General features: G+C 42.4%; 4 protein-coding genes across 5 annotated transcripts; all 4 read right to left on the bottom strand.

Moving 5' to 3' along the window:
- Window positions 1-7123: 7123 nt before the first annotated feature.
- LOC311137625 (uncharacterized protein) lies at window positions 7124-8993 on the bottom strand. Its single transcript, XM_084172131.1, has 4 exons — window positions 8712-8993; window positions 8416-8526; window positions 8090-8191; window positions 7124-7990 (listed from the first exon to the last, which is right to left on the bottom strand). The coding sequence occupies exons 1-4, from the start codon at window positions 8943-8945 to the stop codon at window positions 7892-7894; spliced, it is 546 nt and encodes a 181-aa protein (XP_084028257.1). The 5' UTR covers window positions 8946-8993; the 3' UTR covers window positions 7124-7891.
- Window positions 8994-9966: 973 nt separating this feature from the next.
- Window positions 9967-14241, bottom strand: LOC311137409 (uncharacterized protein; the record flags this gene model as incomplete). Of its 2 annotated transcripts, none has more annotated exons than XM_084171881.1 (4): window positions 14039-14241; window positions 13742-13846; window positions 13485-13586; window positions 9967-10072 (listed from the first exon to the last, which is right to left on the bottom strand). In XM_084171881.1, exons 1-4 carry the CDS (start codon window positions 14231-14233, stop codon window positions 10058-10060), a joined length of 417 nt encoding a protein of 138 aa, XP_084028007.1. In that variant the 5' UTR covers window positions 14234-14241. The 2 variants fall into 2 exon arrangements, with proteins under 2 accessions (XP_084028007.1, XP_084028008.1); XM_084171882.1 differs by lacking the exon at window positions 9967-10072 and adding an exon at window positions 11518-11598.
- Window positions 14242-17456: 3215 nt separating this feature from the next.
- Window positions 17457-19485, bottom strand: LOC311147217 (uncharacterized protein). The gene is made up of 4 exons (XM_084183862.1): window positions 18854-19485; window positions 18558-18668; window positions 18232-18333; window positions 17457-18132 (listed from the first exon to the last, which is right to left on the bottom strand). Exons 1-4 carry the CDS (start codon window positions 19085-19087, stop codon window positions 18034-18036), a joined length of 546 nt encoding a protein of 181 aa, XP_084039988.1. The 5' UTR covers window positions 19088-19485; the 3' UTR covers window positions 17457-18033.
- Window positions 19486-21437: 1952 nt separating this feature from the next.
- LOC311146394 (uncharacterized protein) lies at window positions 21438-22843 on the bottom strand. Its single transcript, XM_084182893.1, has 4 exons — window positions 22637-22843; window positions 22340-22444; window positions 22083-22184; window positions 21438-21785 (listed from the first exon to the last, which is right to left on the bottom strand). The coding sequence occupies exons 1-4, from the start codon at window positions 22829-22831 to the stop codon at window positions 21696-21698; spliced, it is 492 nt and encodes a 163-aa protein (XP_084039019.1). The 5' UTR covers window positions 22832-22843; the 3' UTR covers window positions 21438-21695.
- Between the last annotated feature and the right edge of the window lie 342 nt (window positions 22844-23185).

The following is a 23185-nucleotide window of genomic DNA, read 5'->3' as shown; positions in this document are numbered from 1 at the left end:
CCACTGGAAAATTGGCAGAGCCCATGGTGTGGCAAAATGCGAGATTGACCTTGTAAAATCTTGAGGACGTGCAGGGTGACGACCAGGTAGCAGCTGAACATATCTCATTCAGGGGGACGCGTCACAGCGCAACCCAGGATGTGGCGACACTTCTGGTCGAGTGACATATCACACCTTCTGGGACAGGGAGCCCTACACCCTTGTAGGCCTGAGTGATGACGTCCACAACCCAGTGTGAAAGCTGGTCTGATTTCCTGTAGTGCTCCAAGGCTTGCATATAGCGTTTGAGGGAACGGACTGGACACAGGAGATTTGCTCGCTCCTCCTCTGCATTCTGGAAAGATAAACCTTTTATGTCAAGCTCCTCCATATGCTCGAAATAAGGTTTTGTCACTATTGACAGATCCCAGGATGTCACGCGGACTGCCATGGGAGCTGCAGCTGGTGGACACCTTGTAAGAATTGGCAGATGAGATAGTGGGCCCCTGCCAATTTTCCATAGATGCGTAAATGGTTAGCCTGAGGCATACACCTTGCAGCGTTGCTAAGATCAGGGGGGTCAGAGGGAAAGCATACAGTACGCCCTCTGGCCATGTGTGGGCTAAGGCATCCATGCCCAGGGGGCTCTTGGACTCTGCCAGAGAGAACCAGAGGGAGCAGTGGGATGTTTGATCTGAGGTGAACAAGTCCATATGTGCTGTTCCAAACCGCTGCCATATCATCTTCACTACTTGTGGGTGAAGTCTCCATTACCCCGGGGGTGGTTTCTGTTGCGACAAGAAGTCAGCCACCTCGTTCACCTTGCCTGGGAGATGAATGGCTCGTAGCGAGGCCAGATATGGTAGGGCCCATATCAAGAGTTGTTGGGCCACCTGTAGGGACTGTACAGACCTCGTTCCCCCTTGATGGTTAATGTGGAACACTGTCAATGTATTGTCTGATCATATCAGCAGAAAGTGATTCAGGGCTAGGTAAACTGTCTGAAGTTCAGGCACGTTGATGTGCTCTTTCCTCCAGCAGGGGTACCACTCTCCCCGTACAGACCTGTGTTGCCAAACTGCTCCCCAGCCTGTTAGTGAAGTGTCGGTCCTCACTACTTCCCACCTAGCTGGAATTTATCCGAGAAGGACACCTGTAGTCAGATAGGCTCTCTTCCTCCACGGCCACAGAGTAGCGTAGCATGGCCTTGTCACCTGTATTTTGGTCTTTGTGTCCCGCTTCATGTCCAAGCGGAGGTCGTTGAACCACACTTGTAGTGGCCTTAAAGACAGCAGGCCAAACGGTGTCACCGCAGAGCCCGCCGCGAGCATGCCCATCAGTTGTTGGAATGTTCATACATTCCCCAAAGCATTCAACTGGAATTGTTGCAGAAGAAGAATGCTGTCCACGCGCTGAGGTGTTATACATGCCCTCATAGAGCAGGAGTTCAAAGCCATGCCAATAAAGGTGACCTTTTGGCTTGGTGTGAAGTTGCTCTTTTTGTTCTTCACGGTAAGACTCAGTGTGGTGACGTGGTTCAGTGTCAGCGCTGTGCCCTCGGCCGCACACTCGTCGAGGTAAGGAAGGATCTTGATCCCCTGTAGGTGGAGGGAGCTCAGGGCTGCGCTCACGCATCTTGTGAAGATGCGAGGAGCCAGGGAGAGGCCGAAGGGTAATCCCGCAAACTGGTGTGCCTGGCCCTGGAAGGCGAACCGCAGGAAACGCCTGTGTTCCGGTAACACAGGAACGTGAAAGTAAGCGTCCTTTAAGTCCCCTGAGGCTACGGTGGGGGTTGGCGTCGGAACTGCAGCCTGTACCCTTGTGATAGGGTCATCACCACCCATGGGTCTGAGCAGTGGGATGCCCAGTAGGTCAGGTGCTGCTGGGTAAATCGGCAGACGGCCGACCCCCTCAACTAGGGTGGACATCAGTCTGCCTAGCTCTCTGGTCATGAATGCAAATGCTTGAAGAGATGCGTCATTCAGGTTGCAGAGGTCCAGGTCTGCGTGCTCCGGCTGAAGCATCCTGTTCTGTGCTAGCATGAGCACTGAGAGAGAGTTCCCAATGTGGGCCAGGTGGGCCGCTGTGTCGTAGGCCCGTGACAGTAGCTAATCTGTGGCCCTGCACTGAGGTCTGGCGCAGCGGGCTTCATCTGGGGAGAGCATCAGCTCTGCTATACATTCATCCACCTTAGACATATGGTCCAGCCCATGTTGTTTTACGTCATGCATGGCAGATAGCGTCCTACTATCCTTGCCGTGGTGGGCGAGAGCCCGCGGATCGGCCCAGCATCTCTGAAGCTCAGTAAGAAAAGCCGGTGAAGGTGGCACACTGAACGGTGCAGCTGCCGGGGCCTTCTTAAAGAACGGGTTAGCTGCAGGGGCTGTGGCCTGAGGGTCATCAAGCTCTAGCCTAGCTAAGGCCGCAGGCAGGACAACGCGTAGTGAGGTAGCGCTTTCTTCTGACTCAGTGTGATCAGAGCCTCAGAATGACTCCTCTAACCCATCTTTAGCTTTGAGACTGAATGGGTCCACAACACTGGTTGGCACCTACTTCACCATGTTGGGCGTGTCATCATCCTGGTCACTAAAGTGCCGGTTGGATGCCTGGGTGGAGAGCAGGTCATCATTACGGCTATCTGAGTCCTCGGTCCATGCTGGAGGGAGTGCTAGAGGGCCCTGACTCAGGGGGCTTGAAGGAACGCAAAAGTGTTTTAAGCTGCTCTATCTCAGAGGCTCTTAATTTGTACACTTTTTTACTGGGGGGTCGCCATTAGTTTCGTGGGCTTTCCCTCTTTTGGTGGCCCTGGGTGGGTCTTGGTGAACAACGCCGGACGCTGGTAGATTATCTGTGAAAACAAGGCCCTCAACTCTTGCTAGCCGCGCTTCACTCACCTTCACAGGCAGGATTGCGCAGTTAATGCAGGGGTCAGAAAGGGCCTCATGTAGGTGGCCAACACTTAGGCAGGCGGGGCACAGGTCATGACCATCTTCTACTTGTAGTTCAGCTCCACAAGAGGAGCAGCCATGAATGTTCAGCAACATGGTGTTGCGGTGTACTCTCAGCTCAGAATGTGATGAAAAAAGGATAAAATATACATATAAAATATTTGTTATGCGATATACTGATTAATCAAATTAACTAATATAATAGTAACCGGAAACTGTATACAGCAGCTACCACAATACACAGTAAGGGTAGAGAGCTATAATAATCTGGCGGGAGTTATACAGCACCTGCAAAATAATTTCAGGTGAACCTAGCTATGACCACAGGGCTGGAGCAGGAAAGATATAATGTTTAAACGTAGGTTTATTTATGCGAAACACGCACAAATGGTCATCGTTTGGTAAGCCAAGCTAACAACACACATTGGCGGCTAGGTGGAGTTGGTAAGCTAGCTGACGAGACACAGTGGCAGCTAGGTTGAGTTGGTAAACTAGCTAGCTAGCTAGCTTGTAGCGTGCTAGAAATACCAGGGGAGAGGGATGCCTAGGGGAGGCAACCAAATCTCACGTCTTATACCTGGCTAGTCTTCCAAGACGCTGTTATCTAAGGATGTGACCCTTTCGAGTTATAAATAGTCGAAGGATGACTAGTGCACAGCAGTGGAGGATATCTTTTCAAGGTTAGCACCGGAGTACGGTGGCCAACACACACACACTAGCTGGTGGGCTAAGTCACCACAAGACAAGGAAGCCCGATATCCTCAGATAAAAGGAATGGGTAGGGGAGAGCTGTCACACAGCCTTGGAGGGTGAATTTCGCACTCTGACCCACAGGTCACAGGCTGTTGGTGACAGACTGACAGTGCACACAACTCACACAGAGTTTAGCTTACCATACCGGAAGATGCAATCCGAAAAAATGGGAGCAGCGGAGCAGTCAGCTTGCACAATAAGGCTAAGCTAACTTTGCGGGAAGAAATAAGACACAGTGCGTGGTCTGACGTATGGTTTTATATGAACATCCCACGCTGTCACGTCACCGGCGTGACTTTGTTGTTATTATTACTCGAGGTAGTCACCTGGAATGCATTTTAATGAACAGGTGCGACTTCTTAAAAGTTAATTTGTGGAATGTATTTCCTTCTTAATGCGTTTGAGCCAATCAGTTGTGTTGTGACAAGGTAGTGGGGGTATACAGGAGATAGCCCTATTTGGTAAAATACCAAGTCCATATTATGGCAAGAACAGCTCAAATAAGCAAAGAGAAACAACAGTTCATCATTACTTTAAGACATGAAGGTCAGTCAATCTGGAACATTTCAAGAACTTTGAAAGTTTCTTCAAGTGCAGCCGCAAAAACCATCAAGCGCTATGATGAAACTGGCTCTCATGAGGACTGCCACAGGAATGGAAGACCCAGAGTTACCTCTGCTGCAGAGGATAAGTTCATTAGAGTTACCAGCCTCAGAAATTGCAGCCCAAATAAATGCTTCACAGAGTTCAAGTAACAGACACATCTCAACATCAACTGTTCAGAGGGGACTGTGTGAATCAGGCCTTCATCGTCAAATTGCTGCTCCTCCACAATCCCCCGACCTCAACCCAATTGAGAGGGTTTGGGATGAGTCGGACGGCAGAGTGAAGGATAAGCAGCCAACAAGTGCTCAGCATATGTGGGTACTCCTTCAAGGCTGTTGGAAAAGCATTCCAGGTAAAGCTGGTTGAGAGGATGCCAAGAGTGTGCAAAGCTGTCATCAAGGCAAAGGGTGGCTACTTTGAAGAATCTAAAATCTATTTTGATTTGTTTAACACTTTTTTGGTTACTACATGATTCCATATGTGCTATTTCATAGTTTTGATGTCTTCACTATTATTCTACAATTTAAAAAATAGTAAAAAAAAAACTAAAAAAACTTGAATGAGTAAGTGTGTCCAAACTTTTGACTGGTACTGTATATAAAAAAGTAACTTTTTTCAAGTAATCTTTAGAGTCGCATCAAACAGTGCCACCGGAAAGTATTCAGACCCCTTGACTTTTTCCACATTTTTGCTAAGTGACAGCCTTATTCTAAAATGGATTAAATATTATTTATTTCTCAGCAATCTACAAACAATACCCCACAATGACGAAGTGAAAACAGATTTTTTGAAATGTTTGCAAATTTATTCAAACTAAAAAACTGAAATACCTTATTCACACAAGTATTCAGACCCTTTGCTATGAGACTTGAAATGTAACTCAGGTGCATCCTGTTTCCATTGATCATCCTTGAGATGTTTCTACAACTTGATTGGAGTCCACCTGTGGTAAATTCTATTGATTGGACATGATTTGGAAAGGCACACACCTGTCTATATAAGGTCCCACAGCTGACAGTGCATGTCAGAGCAACATCCAAGCCATGAGGTCGAAGGAATTGTCCGTAGAGCTCCGAGACAGGATTGTGTCGAGGCACAGATCTGGGGAAGGGTACCCAAAAAATTCTGCAGCATTGAAGGTCGCTAAGAACACAGTGGCCTCCATCATTCTTAAATGGAAGAAGTTTAGAACCACCAAGACTCTTCCTAGAGCTGGCCGCCCGGCCAAACTGAGCAATCGGGGGAGAAGGGCCTTGGCCAGGGAGGTGACCAAGAACCCGATGGTCACTCTGACAGAGCTCCAGAGTTCCTCTGTGGAGATGGGAGAACCTTCCAGAAGGACAACCATCTCTGCAGCACTCCAGCAATCAGTCCTTTATGGTAGAGTGGCCAGACGGAAGCCACTCCTCAGTAAAAGGCACATGACAGCCCGCTTGGAGTTTGCCAAAAGGCACCTAAAGACTCTCAGACCATGAGAAACAAGATTCTCTGGTCTGATGAAACCAAGATTGAACTCTTTGGCCTGAATGCCAAGCGTCACATCTGGAGGAAACCTGGCACCATCCCTACGGTAAAGCATGGTGGTGGCAGCATCATGCTGTGGGGATGTTTTTCAGCGGCAGGGACTGGGAGACTAGTCAGGATCGAGGTAAAGATGAAAGTAACAAAGTACAGAGAGATCCTTACTGAAAAGTGGCTCCAGAGCGCTCAGGACCTCAGACTGGGGTGAAGGTTCACCTTCCAACAGGATAACAACCCTAAGCACACAGCCAAGACAACGCAGGAGTTGCTTCGGGACAAGTCTCTGAATGCCCTTGAGTGGCCCAGCCAGAGCCCGGACTTGAACCCGATCGAACATCTCTGGAGAGACCTGAAAATAGCTGTGCAGCGACGCTCCCCATCCAACCTGACAGAGCTTAAGAGGATCTGCAGAGAATAATGGGAGAAACTCCCCAAATACATGAGTGCCAAGCTTGTAGCGTCATACCGAAGAAGACTTGAGGCTGTAATCGCTGTTATAAATTAGCAAAAATGTCTAAAAATCTGTTTTTGCTTTGTCATTATTGGGTATTGCGTGTAGATTGATCAGGAAAAAATAACGATGTAATCCATTTTAGAATAAGGCTGTAATGTAACAATATGTGGAAAAAGTCAAGAGGTCTGAATACTTTCCGAATGCACTGTTTGTAACTGTTATGTACTGTAATTTACCATCATTAGAATTAAACTGCCAGAAGAAACGCACCATCTTCTTTCTCCAATCTGAACCCGATTGACAGTGCTCTGACCCAATGAGAATGGGGGGCAACTAAGGGTGGCCAGTTATATTGCAGGGGGGGCTGTTGCCACCCCTCTGAAACCTCCCCGGGAGAGGGCTGGTCTCTGGCCATGTGGGCTTCATTACACAACTCATGCATTGTTACTCCTGAGTGGCGCAGTGGTCTAAGGCACTGCATCGCAGTGCTAACTGTGCCACTAGAGATCCTGGTTCGAATCCAGGCTCTGTCGCAGCCGGCCGCGACCAGGAGACTCATGGGCGGCGCACAATTGGCCCAGCGTCGTCCAGGGTAGGGGAGGGAATGGCCGGCAGGGATGTAGCTCAGTTGATAGAGAATGGCGTTTGCAACGCCAGGGTTGTAGGTTCGATTCCCACGGGGGGCCAGTAAAAAAAAAAGAAAAAAAAAGACATTTAAATAAATAAAATAAAAATATATGTATTCACTAACTGTAAGTCGCTCTGGATAAGAGCGTCTGCTAAATGACTAAAATGTAAATGTAAATGTACTCCACCTAAGCAGTTATGTAACTTATTAATAGTAGTGAAACAATACAATTTTCTAAATCTTCTATGAATTGTATTACCTAGAAAACGATGTCTCACAACACAACAAAGTCAAAAGTTTGATTCGTAGTCTGCCTAGTCATGAAGTTGTTTGTTTGAATTGGAAAAGGGAAGAATGAAATCAATATGGCAATGGCTCACCACTTAGAGTAAACAGATTTTGATCATTTTTGTGTAGTTTTTTTAAATGATTTCAGTGTAGCTGAGATACTAAATAGTACACTATATACAGACATGTACATGCACATTCAGTAAAGCAAATGTTATAAAATGTACTTAAAGGGCAATTCCACCACTTTTCAACCTCATATTCATTATTTCAGCACACTATCAGTGTATGAAAATGGCGCATTTCTACGTTCTGTGGTTAAAAAGCTAAGTAAGCTCCTAAAAAATATTATACATGATAACATCATTGAGTAGGATTAAAAGTAAAAAACTGTGTTTTTCAAAACCTGCAACGAGTTTCTAGCCAGAGGAAGGACATTTTCCTGCTCCTGCGTGACCATGAATCTCATAGTGTTTGAAAATCACTGTTTTCATCATCAAATTGCACTTTTTAACTTGATACTATTTTACTACAAATCCGTTTTTACATTTGTAGACACTGGTATGGTGCTGGAGATAATGAATATGAAGTTGAAAAGTGCTGGAATGCCCTTTAAACAAAAATGATCTTGGCACAAACTAGAAATTACACCAGTGTTTTGTAAATGCCGTTAATTTTCAATTCTGTCTTATGAACCATCTATTCTATGGTATTTCACTCATCAGTATCAGTCTTGGTGCTGGATAGGAGAGTAGGGGCTCCGCTGGTGTAGCTCATCTTGCGACAGTGCTCTAGTCTTGCTGTCGACACAGCCTGAAACAAAAGGAAATGGACTCATGCTGTGTCATCATTTCTAACACTTTTCATTTAAAAATAGATATTTCACAATATGTGTCAAGTTTCAATAAATACCTTTGTTAGTTTTGGTTTGTGGAGACAGTGGACATATGGCTTGGGGTCTTTCTCAATCTCTCCGGAAAATGTTTTGTAACAAACTCCACAGTCAATCAGTGGCTGTTACAATACACACAAAAATAAATATGGATTCATCATTGTGCTACATCTATAACCTGTAATGATATGTCAACGGTCATAAACTTAATCTCCAGAAACTTAAAAATATGTTTGTTGAATTGAATTGAGAAGCGGCTGATGACTGAAATACTCATTTATGTTCTTCAAAAGCTTTGACAAAAGACAATAGAACCAGTTGAAGCAAGTACAAGTATATTACTCACTCGGTCATTCCTGAATTGGCATCGCTGATAGCTTGGATTAACGGTTCCCTTGGCACATGTGGTGGCTTTCAAGTAGAAATTGTGGTAGACGTATTGTACATTAAACCCAGACTGAAAGAAAAATGGTGATTCTATCAAGTATTGTTGAAGTTGTATTATCCACCTGTAACATGGTAACACTTGAGTATGGATCTGATCTCAACCTCAAAAGGTCTTCCTCAGTTTTAGCAGTTCATGGTCAGTGCATATTTGCATCTATATATTTAGTGGTCACAACAACCAACATTGTTTTTTACCTCTATGTCGGACTTCAGGAGACTCTTGAAGAAGAGAAAATGGTGCTGGACTCCAGAATGAGAGTTGAGTTGTTGCAAGGCCAGATCCACTCCTTTCCTATAGTTATCAGGTAGTTTACTGTAAGCCTCCTGAGCCTCAATAGAAGACAGCAGGACACCAGCACTAACCAACAACAGCAGCAGTAGAGCAGCCATCTTCCTCCCAGTGTGTAAGGAGCAGCCTGACTGAGGCATCTCTGTGGACAGTGGACACTTCTCCCACCAGGATAAACATTAACGAGAATCGAAACGTATTACTCAGAAGCTAGGGATGACTAGGACAAGCCTAGGGCTCTATTCAATCTTTAAAGGTAATTTCCGATTGAGCCGACATATGCAGCGTTTAGCGTGAACACAGTCTCCGCTAATGCAGGAACATTGCCTTTAAATTACAGTCCTGCTGTAACGCATAATTTCCGTGATAGGGATTGAATAGAGCCCTATGCCTCGATCACACAGACAAAGACAGTGTCATTGTGTTTTGGTACACCAGATTTACATTAATTTCCATGGAACGCTGCGTTTGCCTTGCAGCATTGCATTGCAGAAGTAGTTACAGTGTGTTCTGTGTTCTGTGTGGTGCATACCTTGGATCCAAAATATGCATCAAATTTTATGCATAGACTTGATAGAAATAGTAGCAAAAGGTGAATATTGAACTTTTGTTGCACACATATCCAGTAAAAATTTTGGATTACATAATTAAAAAGTTTGATTGCATTATTTATTACACCGCATTGATGCAATGATGCTGTGGGTCTGATCGAAGCGTTAAACATGCTATCAGCCAACTGTGCTGTACATTGCTTGTTTTTCTTGACCTTCCTATCGAGGAATGGGAGATGCTGCAACATCTACAGGAATTTCCCCTATCATGTCCACCTACCTATGTGCTATTTGGAAGGGAGAAACACCAGTGACTCAGATTCATATTTTCTGAATAAATCTTTATTGAAAATAAGTGTACCACACTTAACTTTCAACATTTTCACAACGAACAGAAGGGATTCATCCAGCTCAACTACTGGGACATTGAATATTTGTATTTGAAGTATTGGTTTTGAGGGTGCTGCAGCATCCACTGAAAAAGTGAATCGAAAAAATATATGAATACAAAATATTTTAGCAGAAGTCTTTACTAGTATTAACGGACCGATATAGACGTCTGTAGAGCAGGCACATAAAAAAAAATCTACAAAAATCTCTGCTTTGGCAAGGAAGGTAGTTGTATAATTAAGAACAGTACCTTGCAGAATTCAATAGTTGGATTTGTAAGAGTTGTTGTCCTGTCCCTTTCTCTGCGATTGTCATTCCAATGGAACCTAGAAAGAACAAAGTTATGGGCAAAGACACTAAACATCCACATCAAATTAAATATTTTTCTTGATCAAATAACATGGAAAACAACCACTTTCTGTGCAGTATTAATTTAACATCCTTACAAACCATTTAATGTAAATACATTACTGTATTGTACATCATCTAGGTTTGGTACCTGTAGACTTTCCATCACCATGAAGAAAAACAATGCACAATACATAAATTGAGTACATTGAGACATCAAGTGGTTTGTGATGATGTGGCACAGTTGGTAGAGCATAGCACTTGCAACGCTAGAATTGTGGGTTCAAATCCCACAGGGGACCAGTACAAAAATGTATGCTCTCACTCAGTTGTGTTAAAATACTTGAAAGTACTACTTAAGTAGTTTTTTTGGGTATCTGTACTTTACTTTACTATTTATATTTTTGACAACTTTTACTTCACTACATTCCTAAAAAAAATAATGGTACTTTTTACTCCATACATTTTCCCTGACACCCAAAAGTACTCGTTACATTTGAATGCTTAGCAGGACAGGAAAATTGTCTAATTCACACACTTATCAAGAGAACATCCCTGGTCATCTCTACTGCCTCTGATCTGGTGGTCCTCTGTAGCTCAGCTGGTAGAGCACGGCGCTTGTAACGCCAAGGTAGTGGGTTTGATCCCCGGGACCACCCATACACAAAAAATATATGCACGCACGACTGTAAGTCGCTTTGGATAAAAGTGTCTGCTAAATGGCATTTTATTATTATCTGGCGGACTCACTAAACACATGCTTCATTTGTAAATGACGTTTGAGTGTTGGAGAGTGCCCCTGGCTATCCGTAAATTAAAAAACATGAAAATGGTACCGTCTGGTTTGCTTAATATAAGGAATTTGAAATGATTTATACTTCTACTTAAGTATATTTTAGCAATTACATTTACTTTATATACTTAAGTATATTTAAAACCAAATACTTGGATTGTACTGGGCGACTTTCACTTTTACTTGAGTCATTTTCTATTATTACATTTACTCAAGTATGACAATTGGGTACTTTTTCCACCACTACACTCACTACTAAGTTGCTCTGGATAAGAGCATCTACTAAAATGTAAAAGGAATGAATAGACCATTTCTGTTTCCACAGAGAAATAAGTTGCATTTGCAAAGTAGTTCAAGAAACTGGAAAACATATATCAAGCAATATTTTTATATTCCACAAGTATTATCAGATTAACTGTTTTGTACAGATAATTATCCGACTCAAGTTACAAATTCTGGTAAACACTCAAATACCTTGAGTTAACATTTTTTCACAAAAGTAGCGCACTTTGCCTTTACTAGTCCTGTATTAGCGGACCGATATAGGCATCTTCAACGCAGGCAAAAAAAAAAGTGTGTTTAAAGTTTTATCATGGCCACAAAACTACATTGCTCCTGTTGCCAAGAATTTCACTTTGAAGCCAGGAGAGTAAGGGCTCCACTTCGGTAACTCATTGTGTTACAGTGATCTACTCTTCTTGTCTTCATATCCTGAAATTCACAACATTAAAGGAGGGGAAATGAACAGGTTTATATTCGTCTTCAATAACCTTCACAATATTAATGTCCTCAAAATAAATTTTTACTCAATGATGTGATGGAACAAATCACTGAAATTACTGTATGTTTCTGAATTAGATTACAGTGAGGGAAAAAAGTATTTGATCCCCTGCTGATGTTGTACGTTTGCCCACTGACAAATACATGATCAGTCTTTAATTTTAATGGTAGGTTTATTTGAACAGTGAGAGACAGAATAACAACAACAAAATCCAGAAAAACGCATGTCAAAAATGTTATAAATTTATTTGCATTTTAATGAGGGAAATAAGTATTTGACCCCTCTGCAAAACATGACTTAGTACTTGGTGGCAAAACCCTTTTTGGCAATCACAGAGGTCAGATGTTTCTTGTAGTAGGCCACCAGGTTTGCACACACCTCAGGAGGGATTTTGTCCCACTCCCCTTTGCAGATCTTCTCCAACTCATTAAGGTTTTGAGCCTGACGTTTGGCAACTCGAACCTTCAGCTCCCTCCACATATTTTCTATGGGATTAATGTCTGGAGACTGGCTAGGCCACTGCAGGACCTTAATGTGCTTCTTCTTGAGCCACTCCTTTGTTGCCTTGGCCGTGTGTTTTGGGTCATTGTCATACTGGAATACCCATCCACAACCCATTTTCAATGCCCTGGCTGAGGGAAGGAGGTTCTCACCCAAGATTTGACGGTGCATGGCCCCGTCCATCGTCCCTTTGATGTGGTGAAGTTGTCCTGTCCCCTTAGCAGAAAAACACCCCGAAAGCATAATGTTTCCACCTCCATGTTTGACGGTGGGGATGGTGTTCTTGGGGTCATAGGTAGCATTCCTCCTCCTCCAAACACGGCGAGTTGAGTTGATGCCAAAGAGCTCGATTTTGGTCTCATCTGACCACAACACTTTCACCCAGTTCTCCTCTGAATCATTCAGATGTTCATTGGCAAACTTCAGACGGCCCTGTATATGTGCTTGAGCAGGGGGACCTTGCGGGCGCTGCAGGATTTCAGTCCTTCACGGCGTAGTGTGTTACCAATTGTTTTCTTGGTGACTATGGTCCCAGCTGCCTTGAGATCATTGACAAGATCCTCCTGTGTAGTTCTGGGCTGATTCCTCACTGTTCTCTTGATCATTGCAACTCCACGAGGTGAGATCTTGCATGGAGCCCCAGGCCGATGGAGATTGACAGTCTTTTGTGTTTCTTCCATTTGCGAATAATCGGTCCAACTGTTGTCACCTTCTCACCAAGCTGCTTGGCTATGGTCTTGTAGCCCATTCCAGCCTTGTGTAGGTCTACAATCTTGTCCCTGACATCCTTGGAGAGCTCTTTGGTCTTGGCCATGGTGGATTGATTGATTGCTTCTGTGGACAGGTGTCTTTTATACAGGTAACAAACTGAGATTAGGAGCACTCCCTTTAAGAGTGTGCTCCTAATCTCAGCTCGTTACCTGTATAAAAGACACCTGGGAGCCAGAAATCTTTCTGATTGAGAGGGGGTCAAATACTTATTTCCCTCATTTAAATGCAAATCAATTTATAACATTTTTGACATGCGTTTTTCTGGATTTTTGTTGTTGTTATTCTGTCTCTCACTGTTCAAATAAACCTACCATTAAAATTATAGGCTGATCATTTCTTTGTCAGTGGGCAAACATACAAAATCAGCAGGGGATCAAATACTTTTTTCCCTCACTGTATAAGAAAGAGTTCTCTGCTCATGTGATGGTGTCCTCATGACAATTCTAAAATGTTTCTCATTAGCATACTTTGTTAAAGAATTTGTGTGGTGAGTGATTGAAACAGTTTAATGTTGTGGGAGGGGACAACTAGTGATCCAACACACCTCTGTAAGCGCTGGTTTGTGGAGACAGTGGACATACGGCTGAGGCTCCTTCTCAATCTTTCCAGCAAAGGTTTTGTAGCAGACTGCACAGTCTATCAATGGCTGTCGAAATACACACAATATGACAGCATCATATAAACATTTTTATTCCATGCTGTAGACTTAGATGTGTAGACTATAAGTCATGGCATTGTATGAAAGCCCTAAGGGTGTTGATGATTCAGCACAACTGTTCTCAGACAGTTCCAGGTACTCACTCGGTCATCCCTGAACTTGCATTGCGTGGAGTCAACTGTTCCCTTTCGACACTTGGTGGCTTTCAGGTAGAAATTGTGATAAATGTAGCTCACATCAAATTCAGGCTAGAAGAAGAAAATGTATAAAGCATTGTAAACTAAACCATAAACATTTACCAGTGTGGTCTACACAAAATGGTCCTGCCACAACCTCCCAGCAATGGAAATCTCCATGGTTCTGTTTGTCATTAATTTTGTCATGCACCAAATAGAGCCTGGTATGTAAATAGAGGCATGATTCCCGGCACCAGGTTTTACCTCTATGTCGGACTTCAGGAGACTCTTGAAGAAGAGAAAATGGTGCTGGACTCCAGAGTGAGAGTTGAGTTGTTGCAAGGCCAGATCCACTCCTTTCCTATAGTTATCAGGGAGTTTACTGTAAGCCTCCTGAGCCTCAATAGAAGACAGCAGGACTCCAGCACTAACCAACAACAGCAGCAGTAGAGCAGCCATCTTCCTCCCAGTGTGTGTGGAGCAGCCTGACTGAGGTCATTGTTCGGTATCAGGACCACCCACTCGACTTCTGGGATAAACACTGAAGACAAACAAGCTTTTCTGGGAGAGAGCCTCTGATGTCAGTTTTTGGACAGGAGATGAGCATCAAAGGAAAATGTGCAGATATGGTCATGCTCTGTTTTTGACCTAGTTACAAATGGAGGTTAGTTTCATGAGGACTGCCACAGGAATGGAAGACCCAGAGTTACCTCTGCTGCAGAGGATAAGTCCAGTAGAGTTACCAGCCTCAGCAATTGCAGCCCAAATAAATGCTTCACAGAGTTCAAGTAACAGACACATCTCAACATCAACTGTTCAGAGGGGACTGTGTGAATCAGGCCTTCATCGTCAAATTGCTGCTCCTCCACAATCCCCCGACCTCAACCCAATTGAGAGGGTTTGGGATGAGTCGGACGGCAGAGTGAAGGATAAGCAGCCAACAAGTGCTCAGCATATGTGGGAACTCCTTCAAGGCTGTTGGAAAAGCATTCCAGGTGAAGCTGGTTGAGAGGATGCCAAGAGTGTGCAAAGCTGTCATCAAGGCAAAGGGTGGCTACTTTGAAGAATCTAAAATCTATTTTGATTTGTTTAACACTTTTTTGGTTACTACATGATTCCATATGTGCTATTTCATAGTTTTGATGTCTTCACTATTATTCTACAATTTAAAAAATAGTTTAAAAAAAACTAAAAAAACTTGAATAAGTAAGTGTGTCCAAACTTTTGACTGGTACTGTATATAAAAAAGTAACTTTTTTCAAGTAATCTTTAGAGTCGCATCAAACAATGCCATCGGAAAGTATTCAGACCCCTTGACTTTTTCCAAATTTTTGCTAAGTGACAGCCTTATTCTAAAATGGATTAAATATTATTTATTTCTCAGCAATCTACAAACAATACCCCACAATGACGAAGTGAAAACAGATTTTTTGAAATGTTTGCAAATTTATTCAAACAAAAAAACTGAAATACCTTATTCACACAAGTATTCAGACCCTTTGCTATGAGACTCGAAATGTAACTCAGGTGCATCCTGTTTCCATTGATCATCCTTGAGATGTTTCTACAACTTGATTGGAGTCAACCTGTGGTAAATTCTATTGATTGGACATGATTTGGAAAGGCACACACCTGTCTATATAAGGTCCCACAGCTGACAGTGCATGTCAGAGCAACAACCAAGCCATGAGGTCGAAGGAATTGTCCGTAGAGCTCCGAGACAGGATTGTGTCGAGGCACAGATATGGGGAAGGGTACCCAAAAAATTCTGCAGCATTGAAGGTCGCTAAGAACACAGTGGCCTCCATCATTCTTAAATGGAAGAAGTTTAGAACCACCAAGACTCTTCCTAGAGCTGGCCGCCCGGCCAAACTGAGCAATCGGGGGAGAAGGGCCTTGGCCAGGGAGGTGACCAAGAACCCGATGGTCACTCTGACAGAGCTCCAGAGTTCCTCTGTGGAGATGGGAGAACCTTCCAGAAGGACAACCATCTCTGCAGCACTCCAGCAATCAGTCCTTTATGGTAGAGTGGCCAGACGGAAGCCACTCCTCAGTAAAAGGCACATGACAGCCCGCTTGGAGTTTGCCAAAAGGCACCTAAAGACTCTCAGACCATGAGAAACAAGATTCTCTGGTCTGATGAAACCAAGATTGAACTCTTTGGCCTGAATGCCAAGCGTCACATCTGGAGGAAACCTGGCACCATCCCTACGGTAAAGCATGGTGGTGGCAGCATCATGCTGTGGGGATGTTTTTCAGCGGCAGGGACTGGGAGACTAGTCAGGATCGAGGTAAAGATGAAAGTAACAAAGTACAGAGACATCCTTGCTGAAAATTGGCTCCAGAGCGCTCAGGACCTCAGACTGGGGTGAAGGTTCACCTTCCAACAGGATAACAACCCTAAGCACACAGCCAAGACAACGCAGGAGTTGCTTCGGGACAAGTCTCTGAATGCCCTTGAGTGGCCCAGCCAGAGCCCTGACTTGAACCCGATCGAACATCTCTGGAGAGACCTGAAAATAGCTGTGCAGCGACGCTCCCCATCCAACCTGACAGAGCTTAAGAGGATCTGCAGAGAATAATGGGAGAAACTCCCCAAATACATGAGTGCCAAGCTTGTAGCGTCATACCGAAGAAGACTTGAGGCTGTAATCGCTGTTATAAATTAGCAAAAATGTCTAAAAATCTGTTTTTGCTTTGTCATTATTGGGTATTGCGTGTAGATTGATCAGGAAAAAATAACGATGTAATCCATTTTAGAATAAGGCTGTAATGTAACAATATGTGGAAAAAGTCAAGAGGTCTGAATACTTTCCGAATGCACTGTTTGTAACTGTTATGTACTGTAATTTACCATCATTAGAATTAAACTGCCAGAAGAAACGCACCATCTTCTTTCTCCAATCTGAACCCGATTGACAGTGCTCTGACCCAATGAGAATGGGGGGCAACTAAGGGTGGCCAGTTATATTGCAGGGGGGGCTGTTGCCACCCCTCTGAAACCTCCCCGGGAGAGGGCTGGTCTCTGGCCATGTGGACTTCATTACACAACTCATGCATTGTTACTCCTGAGTGGCGCAGTGGTCTAAGGCACTGCATCGCAGTGCTAACTGTGCCACTAGAGATCCTGGTTCGAATCCAGGCTCTGTCGCAGCCGGCCGTGACCGGGAGACTCATGGGCGGCGCACAATTGGCCCAGCGTCGTCCAGGGTAGGGGAGGGAATGGCCGGCAGGGATGTAGCTCAGTTGATAGAGAATGGCGTTTGCAACGCCAGGGTTGTAGGTTCAATTCCCACGGGGGCCAGTATAAAAAACAAACAAAAAAAAAACATTTAAAAAAATAAAATATGTATTCACTAACTGTAAGTCGCTCTGGATAAGAGCGTCTGCTAAATGACTAAAATGTTAATGTACTCCACCTAAGCAGTTATGTAACTTACCATCACTAGAATTGTCTTTCCCAAATGAATAGTAGTGAAACAATACAATTTTCTAAATCTTCTATGAATTGTATTACCTAGAAAACGATGTCTCACAACACAACAAAGTCAAAAGTTTGATTCGTAGTCTGCCTAGTCATGAAGTTGTTTGTTTGAATTGGAAAAGGGAAGAATGAAATCAATATGGCAATGGCTCACCACTTAGAGTAAACAGATTTTGATCATTTTTGTGTAGTTTTTTTAATGATTTCAGTGTAGCTGAGATACTAAATAGTACAATATATACAGACATGTACATGCACATTCAGTAAAGCAAATGTTATAAAATGTACTTAAAGGGCAATTCCACCACTTTTCAACCTCATATTCATTATTTCAGCACACTATCAGTGTATGAAAATGGCGCATTTCTACGTTCTGTGGTTAAAAAGCTAAGTAAGCTCCTAAAAAATATTATACTTGATGACATCATTGAGTAGGATTAAAAGTAAAAAACGGTGTTTTTCAAAACCTACAACGAGTTTCTAGCCAGAGGAAGGACATTTTCCTGCTCCTGCGTGACCATGAATCTCATAGTGTTTGAAAATCACTGTTTTCATCATCAAATTGCACTTTTTAACTTGATACTATTTTACTACAAATCCGTTTTTACATTTGTAGACACTGGTATGGTGCTGGAGATAATGAATATGAAGTTGAAAAGTGCTGGAATGCCCTTTAAACAAAAATGATCTGGGCACAAACTAGAAATTACACCAGTGTTTTGTAAATGCAGTTAATTTTCAATTCTGTCTTATGAACCATCTATTCTATGGTATTTCACTCATCAGTATCAGTCTTGGTGCTGGATAGGAGAGTAGGGGCTCCGCTGGTGTAGCTCATCTTGCGACAGTGCTCTAGTCTTGCTGTCGACACAGCCTGAAACAAAAGGAAATGGACTCATGCTGTGTCATCATTTCTAACACTTTTCATTTAAAAATAGATATTTCACAATATGTGTCAAGTTTCAATAAATACCTTTGTTAGTTTTGGTTTGTGGAGACAGTGGACATATGGCTTGGGGTCTTTCTCAATCTCTCCGGAAAATGTTTTGTAACAAACTCCACAGTCAATCAGTGGCTGTTACAATACACACAAAAATAAATATGGATTCATCATTGTGCTACATCTATAACCTGTAATGATATGTCAACGGTCATAAACTTAATCTCCAGAAACTTAAAAATATGTTTGTTGAATTGAATTGAGAAGCGGCTGATGACTGAAATACTCATTTATGTTCTTCAAAAGCTTTGACAAAAGACAATAGAACCAGTTGAAGCAAGTACAAGTATATTACTCACTCGGTCATTCCTGAATTGGCATCGCTGATAGCTTGGATTAACGGTTCCCTTGGCACATGTGGTGGCTTTCAAGTAGAAATTGTGGTAGACGTATTGTACATTAAACCCAGACTGAAAGAAAAATGGTGATTCTATCAAGTATTGTTGAAGTTGTATTATCCACCTGTAACATGGTAACACTTGAGTATGGATCTGATCTCAACCTCAAAAGGTCTTCCTCAGTTTTAGCAGTTCATGGTCAGTGCATATTTGCATCTATATATTTAGTGGTCACAACAACCAACATTGTTTTTTACCTCTATGTCGGACTTCAGGAGACTCTTGAAGAAGAGAAAATGGTGCTGGACTCCAGAATGAGAGTTGAGTTGTTGCAAGGCCAGATCCACTCCTTTCCTATAGTTATCAGGTAGTTTACTGTAAGCCTCCTGAGCCTCAATAGAAGACAGCAGGACACCAGCACTAACCAACAACAGCAGCAGTAGAGCAGCCATCTTCCTCCCAGTGTGTAAGGAGCAGCCTGACTGAGGCATCTCTGTGGACAGTGGACACTTCTCCCACCAGGATAAACATTAACGAGAATCGAAACGTATTACTCAGAAGCTAGGGATGACTAGGACAAGCCTAGGGCTCTATTCAATCTGTATTGCGAAAGCGTTACAGATTGCGCGCTAGAAATGTAAAGGTAATTTCCGATTGAGCCGACATATGCAGCGTTTAGCGTGAACACAGTCTCCGCTAATGCAGGAACATTGCCTTTAAATTACAGTCCTGCTGTAACGCATAATTTCCGTGATAGGGATTGAATAGAGCCCTATGCCTCGATCACACAGACAAAGACAGTGTCATTGTGTTTTGGTACACCAGAATTACATTAATTTCCATGGAACGCTGCGTTTGCCTTGCAGCATTGCATTGCAGAAGTAGTTACAGTGTGTTCTGTGTTCTGTGTGGTGCATACCTTGGATCCAAAATATGCATCAAATTGTATGCATAGACTTGATAGAAATAGTAGCAAAAGGTGAATATTGAACTTTTGTTGCACACATATCCAGTAAAAATGTTGGATTACATAATTAAAAAGTTTGATTGCATTATTTATTACACCGCATTGATGCAATGATGCTGTGGGTCTGATCGAAGCGTTAAACATGCTATCAGCCAACTGTGCTGTACATTGCTTGTTTTTCTTGACCTTCCTATCGAGGAATGGGAGATGCTGCAACATCTACAGGAATTTCCCCTATCATGTCCACCTACCTATGTGCTATTTGGAAGGGAGAAACACCAGTGACTCAGATTCATATTTTCTGAATAAAACTTTATTGAAAATAAGTGTACCACACTTAACTTTCAACATTTTCACAACGAACAGAAGGGATTCATCCAGCTCAACTACTGGGACATTGAATATTTGTATTTGAAGTATTGGTTTTGAGGGTGCAGCAGCATCCACTGAAAAAGTGAATCGAAAAAATATATGAATACAAAATATTTTAACAGAAGTCTTTACTAGTATTAACGGACCGATATAGACGTCTGTAGAGCAGGCACATAAAGAAAAATCTACAAAAATCTCTGCTTTGGCAAGGAAGGTAGTTGTATAATTAAGAACAGTACCTTGCAGAATTCAATAGTTGGATTTGTAAGAGTTGTTGTCCTGTCCCTTTCTCTGCGATTGTCATTCCAATGGAATCTAGAAAGAACAAAGTTACGGGCAAAGACACTAAACATCCACATCAAATTAAATATTTTTCTTGATCAAATAACATGGAAAACAACCACTTTCTGTGCAGTATTAATTTAACATCCTTACAAACCATTTAATGTAAATACATTACTGTATTGTACATCATCTAGGTTTGGTACCTGTAGACTTTCCATCACCATGAAGAAAAACAATGCACAATACATAAATTGAGTACATTGCGACATCAAGTGGTTTGTGATGATGTGGCACAGTTGGTAGAGCATAGCACTTGCAACGCTAGAATTGTGGGTTCAAATCCCACAGGGGACCAGTACAAACATTTATGCTCTCACTCAGTTGTGTTAAAATACTTGAAAGTACTACTTAAGTAGTTTTTTGGGGTATCTGTACTTTACTTTACTATTTATATTTTTGACAACTTTTACTTCACTACATTCCTAAAAAAAATAATGGTACTTTTTACTCCATACATTTTCCCTGACACCCAAAAGTACTCGTTACATTTGAATGCTTAGCAGGACAGGAACATTGTCTAATTCACACACTTATCAAGAGAACATCCCTGGTCATCTCTACTGCCTCTGATCTGGTGGTCCTATGTAGCTCAGCTGGTAGAGCACGGCGCTTGTAACGCCAAGGTAGTGGGTTTGATCCCTGGGACCACCCATACACAAAAAATTTATGCAAGCACGACTGTAAGTCGCTTTGGATAAAAGTGTCTGCTAAATGGCATATTATTATTATCTGGCGGACTCACTAAACACATGCTTCATTTGTAAATGACGTTTGAGTGTTGGAGAGTGCCCCTGGCTATCCGTAAATTAAAAAACATGAAAATGGTACCGTCTGGTTTGCTTAATATAAGGAATTTGAAATGATTTATACTTCTACTTAAGTATATTTTAGCAATTACATTTACTTTATATACTTAAGTATATTTAAAACCAAATACTTGGATTGTACTGGGCGACTTTCACTTTTACTTGAGTCATTTTCTATTATTACATTTACTCAAGTATGACAATTGGGTACTTTTTCCACCACTGCACTCACTACTAAGTTGCTCTGGATAAGAGCATCTACTAAAATGTAAAAGGAATGAATAGACCATTTCTGTTTCCACAGAGAAATAAGTTGCATTTGCAAAGTAGTTCAAGAAACTGGAAAACATATATCAAGCAATATTTTTATATTCCACAAGTATTATCAGATTAACTGTTTTGTACAGATAATTATCCGACTCAAGTTACAAATTCTGGTAAACACTCAAATACCTTGAGTTAACATTTTTTCACAAAAGTAGCGCACTTTGCCTTTACTAGTCCTGTATTAGCGGACCGATATAGGCATCTTCAACGCAGGCAAAAAAAAAAGTGTGTTTAAAGTTTTATCATGGCCACAAAACTACATTGCTCCTGTTGCCAAGAATTTCACTTGGAACCCTTTGAAGCCAGGAGAGTAAGGGCTCCACTTCGGTAACTCATTGTGTTACAGTGATCTACTCTTCTTGTCTTCATATCCTGAAATTCACAACATTAAAGGAGGGGAAATTAACAGGTTTATATTCGTCTTCAATAACCTTCACAATATTAATGTCCTCAAAATAAATTTTTACTCAATGATGTGATGGAACAAATCACAGAAATTACTGTATGTTTCTGAATTAGATTATAGGAAAGAGTTCTCTGCTCATGTTATGGTGTCCTCATGACAATTCTAAAATGTTTCTCATTAGCATACTTTGTTAAAGAATTTGTGTGGTGAGTGATTGAAACAGTTTAATGTTGTGGGAGGGGACAACTAGTGATCCAACACACCTCTGTAAGCGCTGGTTTGTGGAGACAGTGGACATACGGCTGAGGCTCCTTCTCAATCTTTCCAGCAAAGGTTTTGTAGCAGACTGCACAGTCTATCAATGGCTGTCGAAATACACACAATATGACAGCATCATATAAACATTTTTATTCCATGCTGTAGACTTAGATGTGTAGACTATAAGTCATGGCATTGTATGAAAGCCCTAAGGGTGTTGATGATTCAGCACAACTGTTCTCAGACAGTTCCAGGTACTCACTCGGTCATCCCTGAACTTGCATTGCGTGGAGTCAACTGTTCCCTTTCGACACTTGGTGGCTTTCAGGTAGAAATTGTGATAAATGTAGCTCACATCAAATCCAGGCTAGAAGAAGAAAATGTATAAAGCATTGTAAACTAAACCATAAACATTTACCAGAGTGGTCTACACAAAATGGTCCTGCCACAACCTCCCAGCAATGGAAATCTCCATGGTTCTGTTTGTCATTAATTTTGTCATGCACCAAATAGAGCCTGGTATGTAAATAGAGGCATGATTCCCGGCACCAGGTTTTACCTCTATGTCGGACTTCAGGAGACTCTTGAAGAAGAGAAAATGGTGCTGGACTCCAGAGTGAGAGTTGAGTTGTTGCAAGGCCAGATCCACTCCTTTCCTATAGTTATCAGGGAGTTTACTGTAAGCCTCCTGAGCTTCAATAGAAGACAGCAGGACTCCAGCACTAACCAACAACAGCAGCAGTAGAGCAGCCATCTTCCTCCCAGTGTGTGTGGAGCAGCCTGACTGAGGTCATTGTTCGGTATCAGGACCACCCACTCGACTTCTGGGATAAACACTGAAGACAAACAAGCTTTTCTGGGAGAGAGCATCTGATGTCAGTTTTTGGACAGGAGATGAGCATCAAAGGAAAATGTGCAGATATGGTCATGCTCTGTTTTTGACCTAGTTACAAATGGAGGTTAGTTTCAACATGATGAAAAATCTGGATGTGTTAACATTTCAACATTATACAAATCTGGAAGTTTTCATTTCTATATTTCAACATTATAAAAAATATTGTATACAGTACTAGTCAAAAGTTTGGACACACCTACTCATTCCAGGGTT

This window comes from Coregonus lavaretus, assembly GCF_964263955.1.
Source record: "Coregonus lavaretus genome assembly, chromosome: 2".
Lineage (NCBI taxonomy): Eukaryota > Metazoa > Chordata > Actinopteri > Salmoniformes > Salmonidae > Coregonus > Coregonus lavaretus.
Note: the sequence above shows the minus strand (reverse complement) of the source record. Positions and strands in the feature narration are given on the sequence as shown.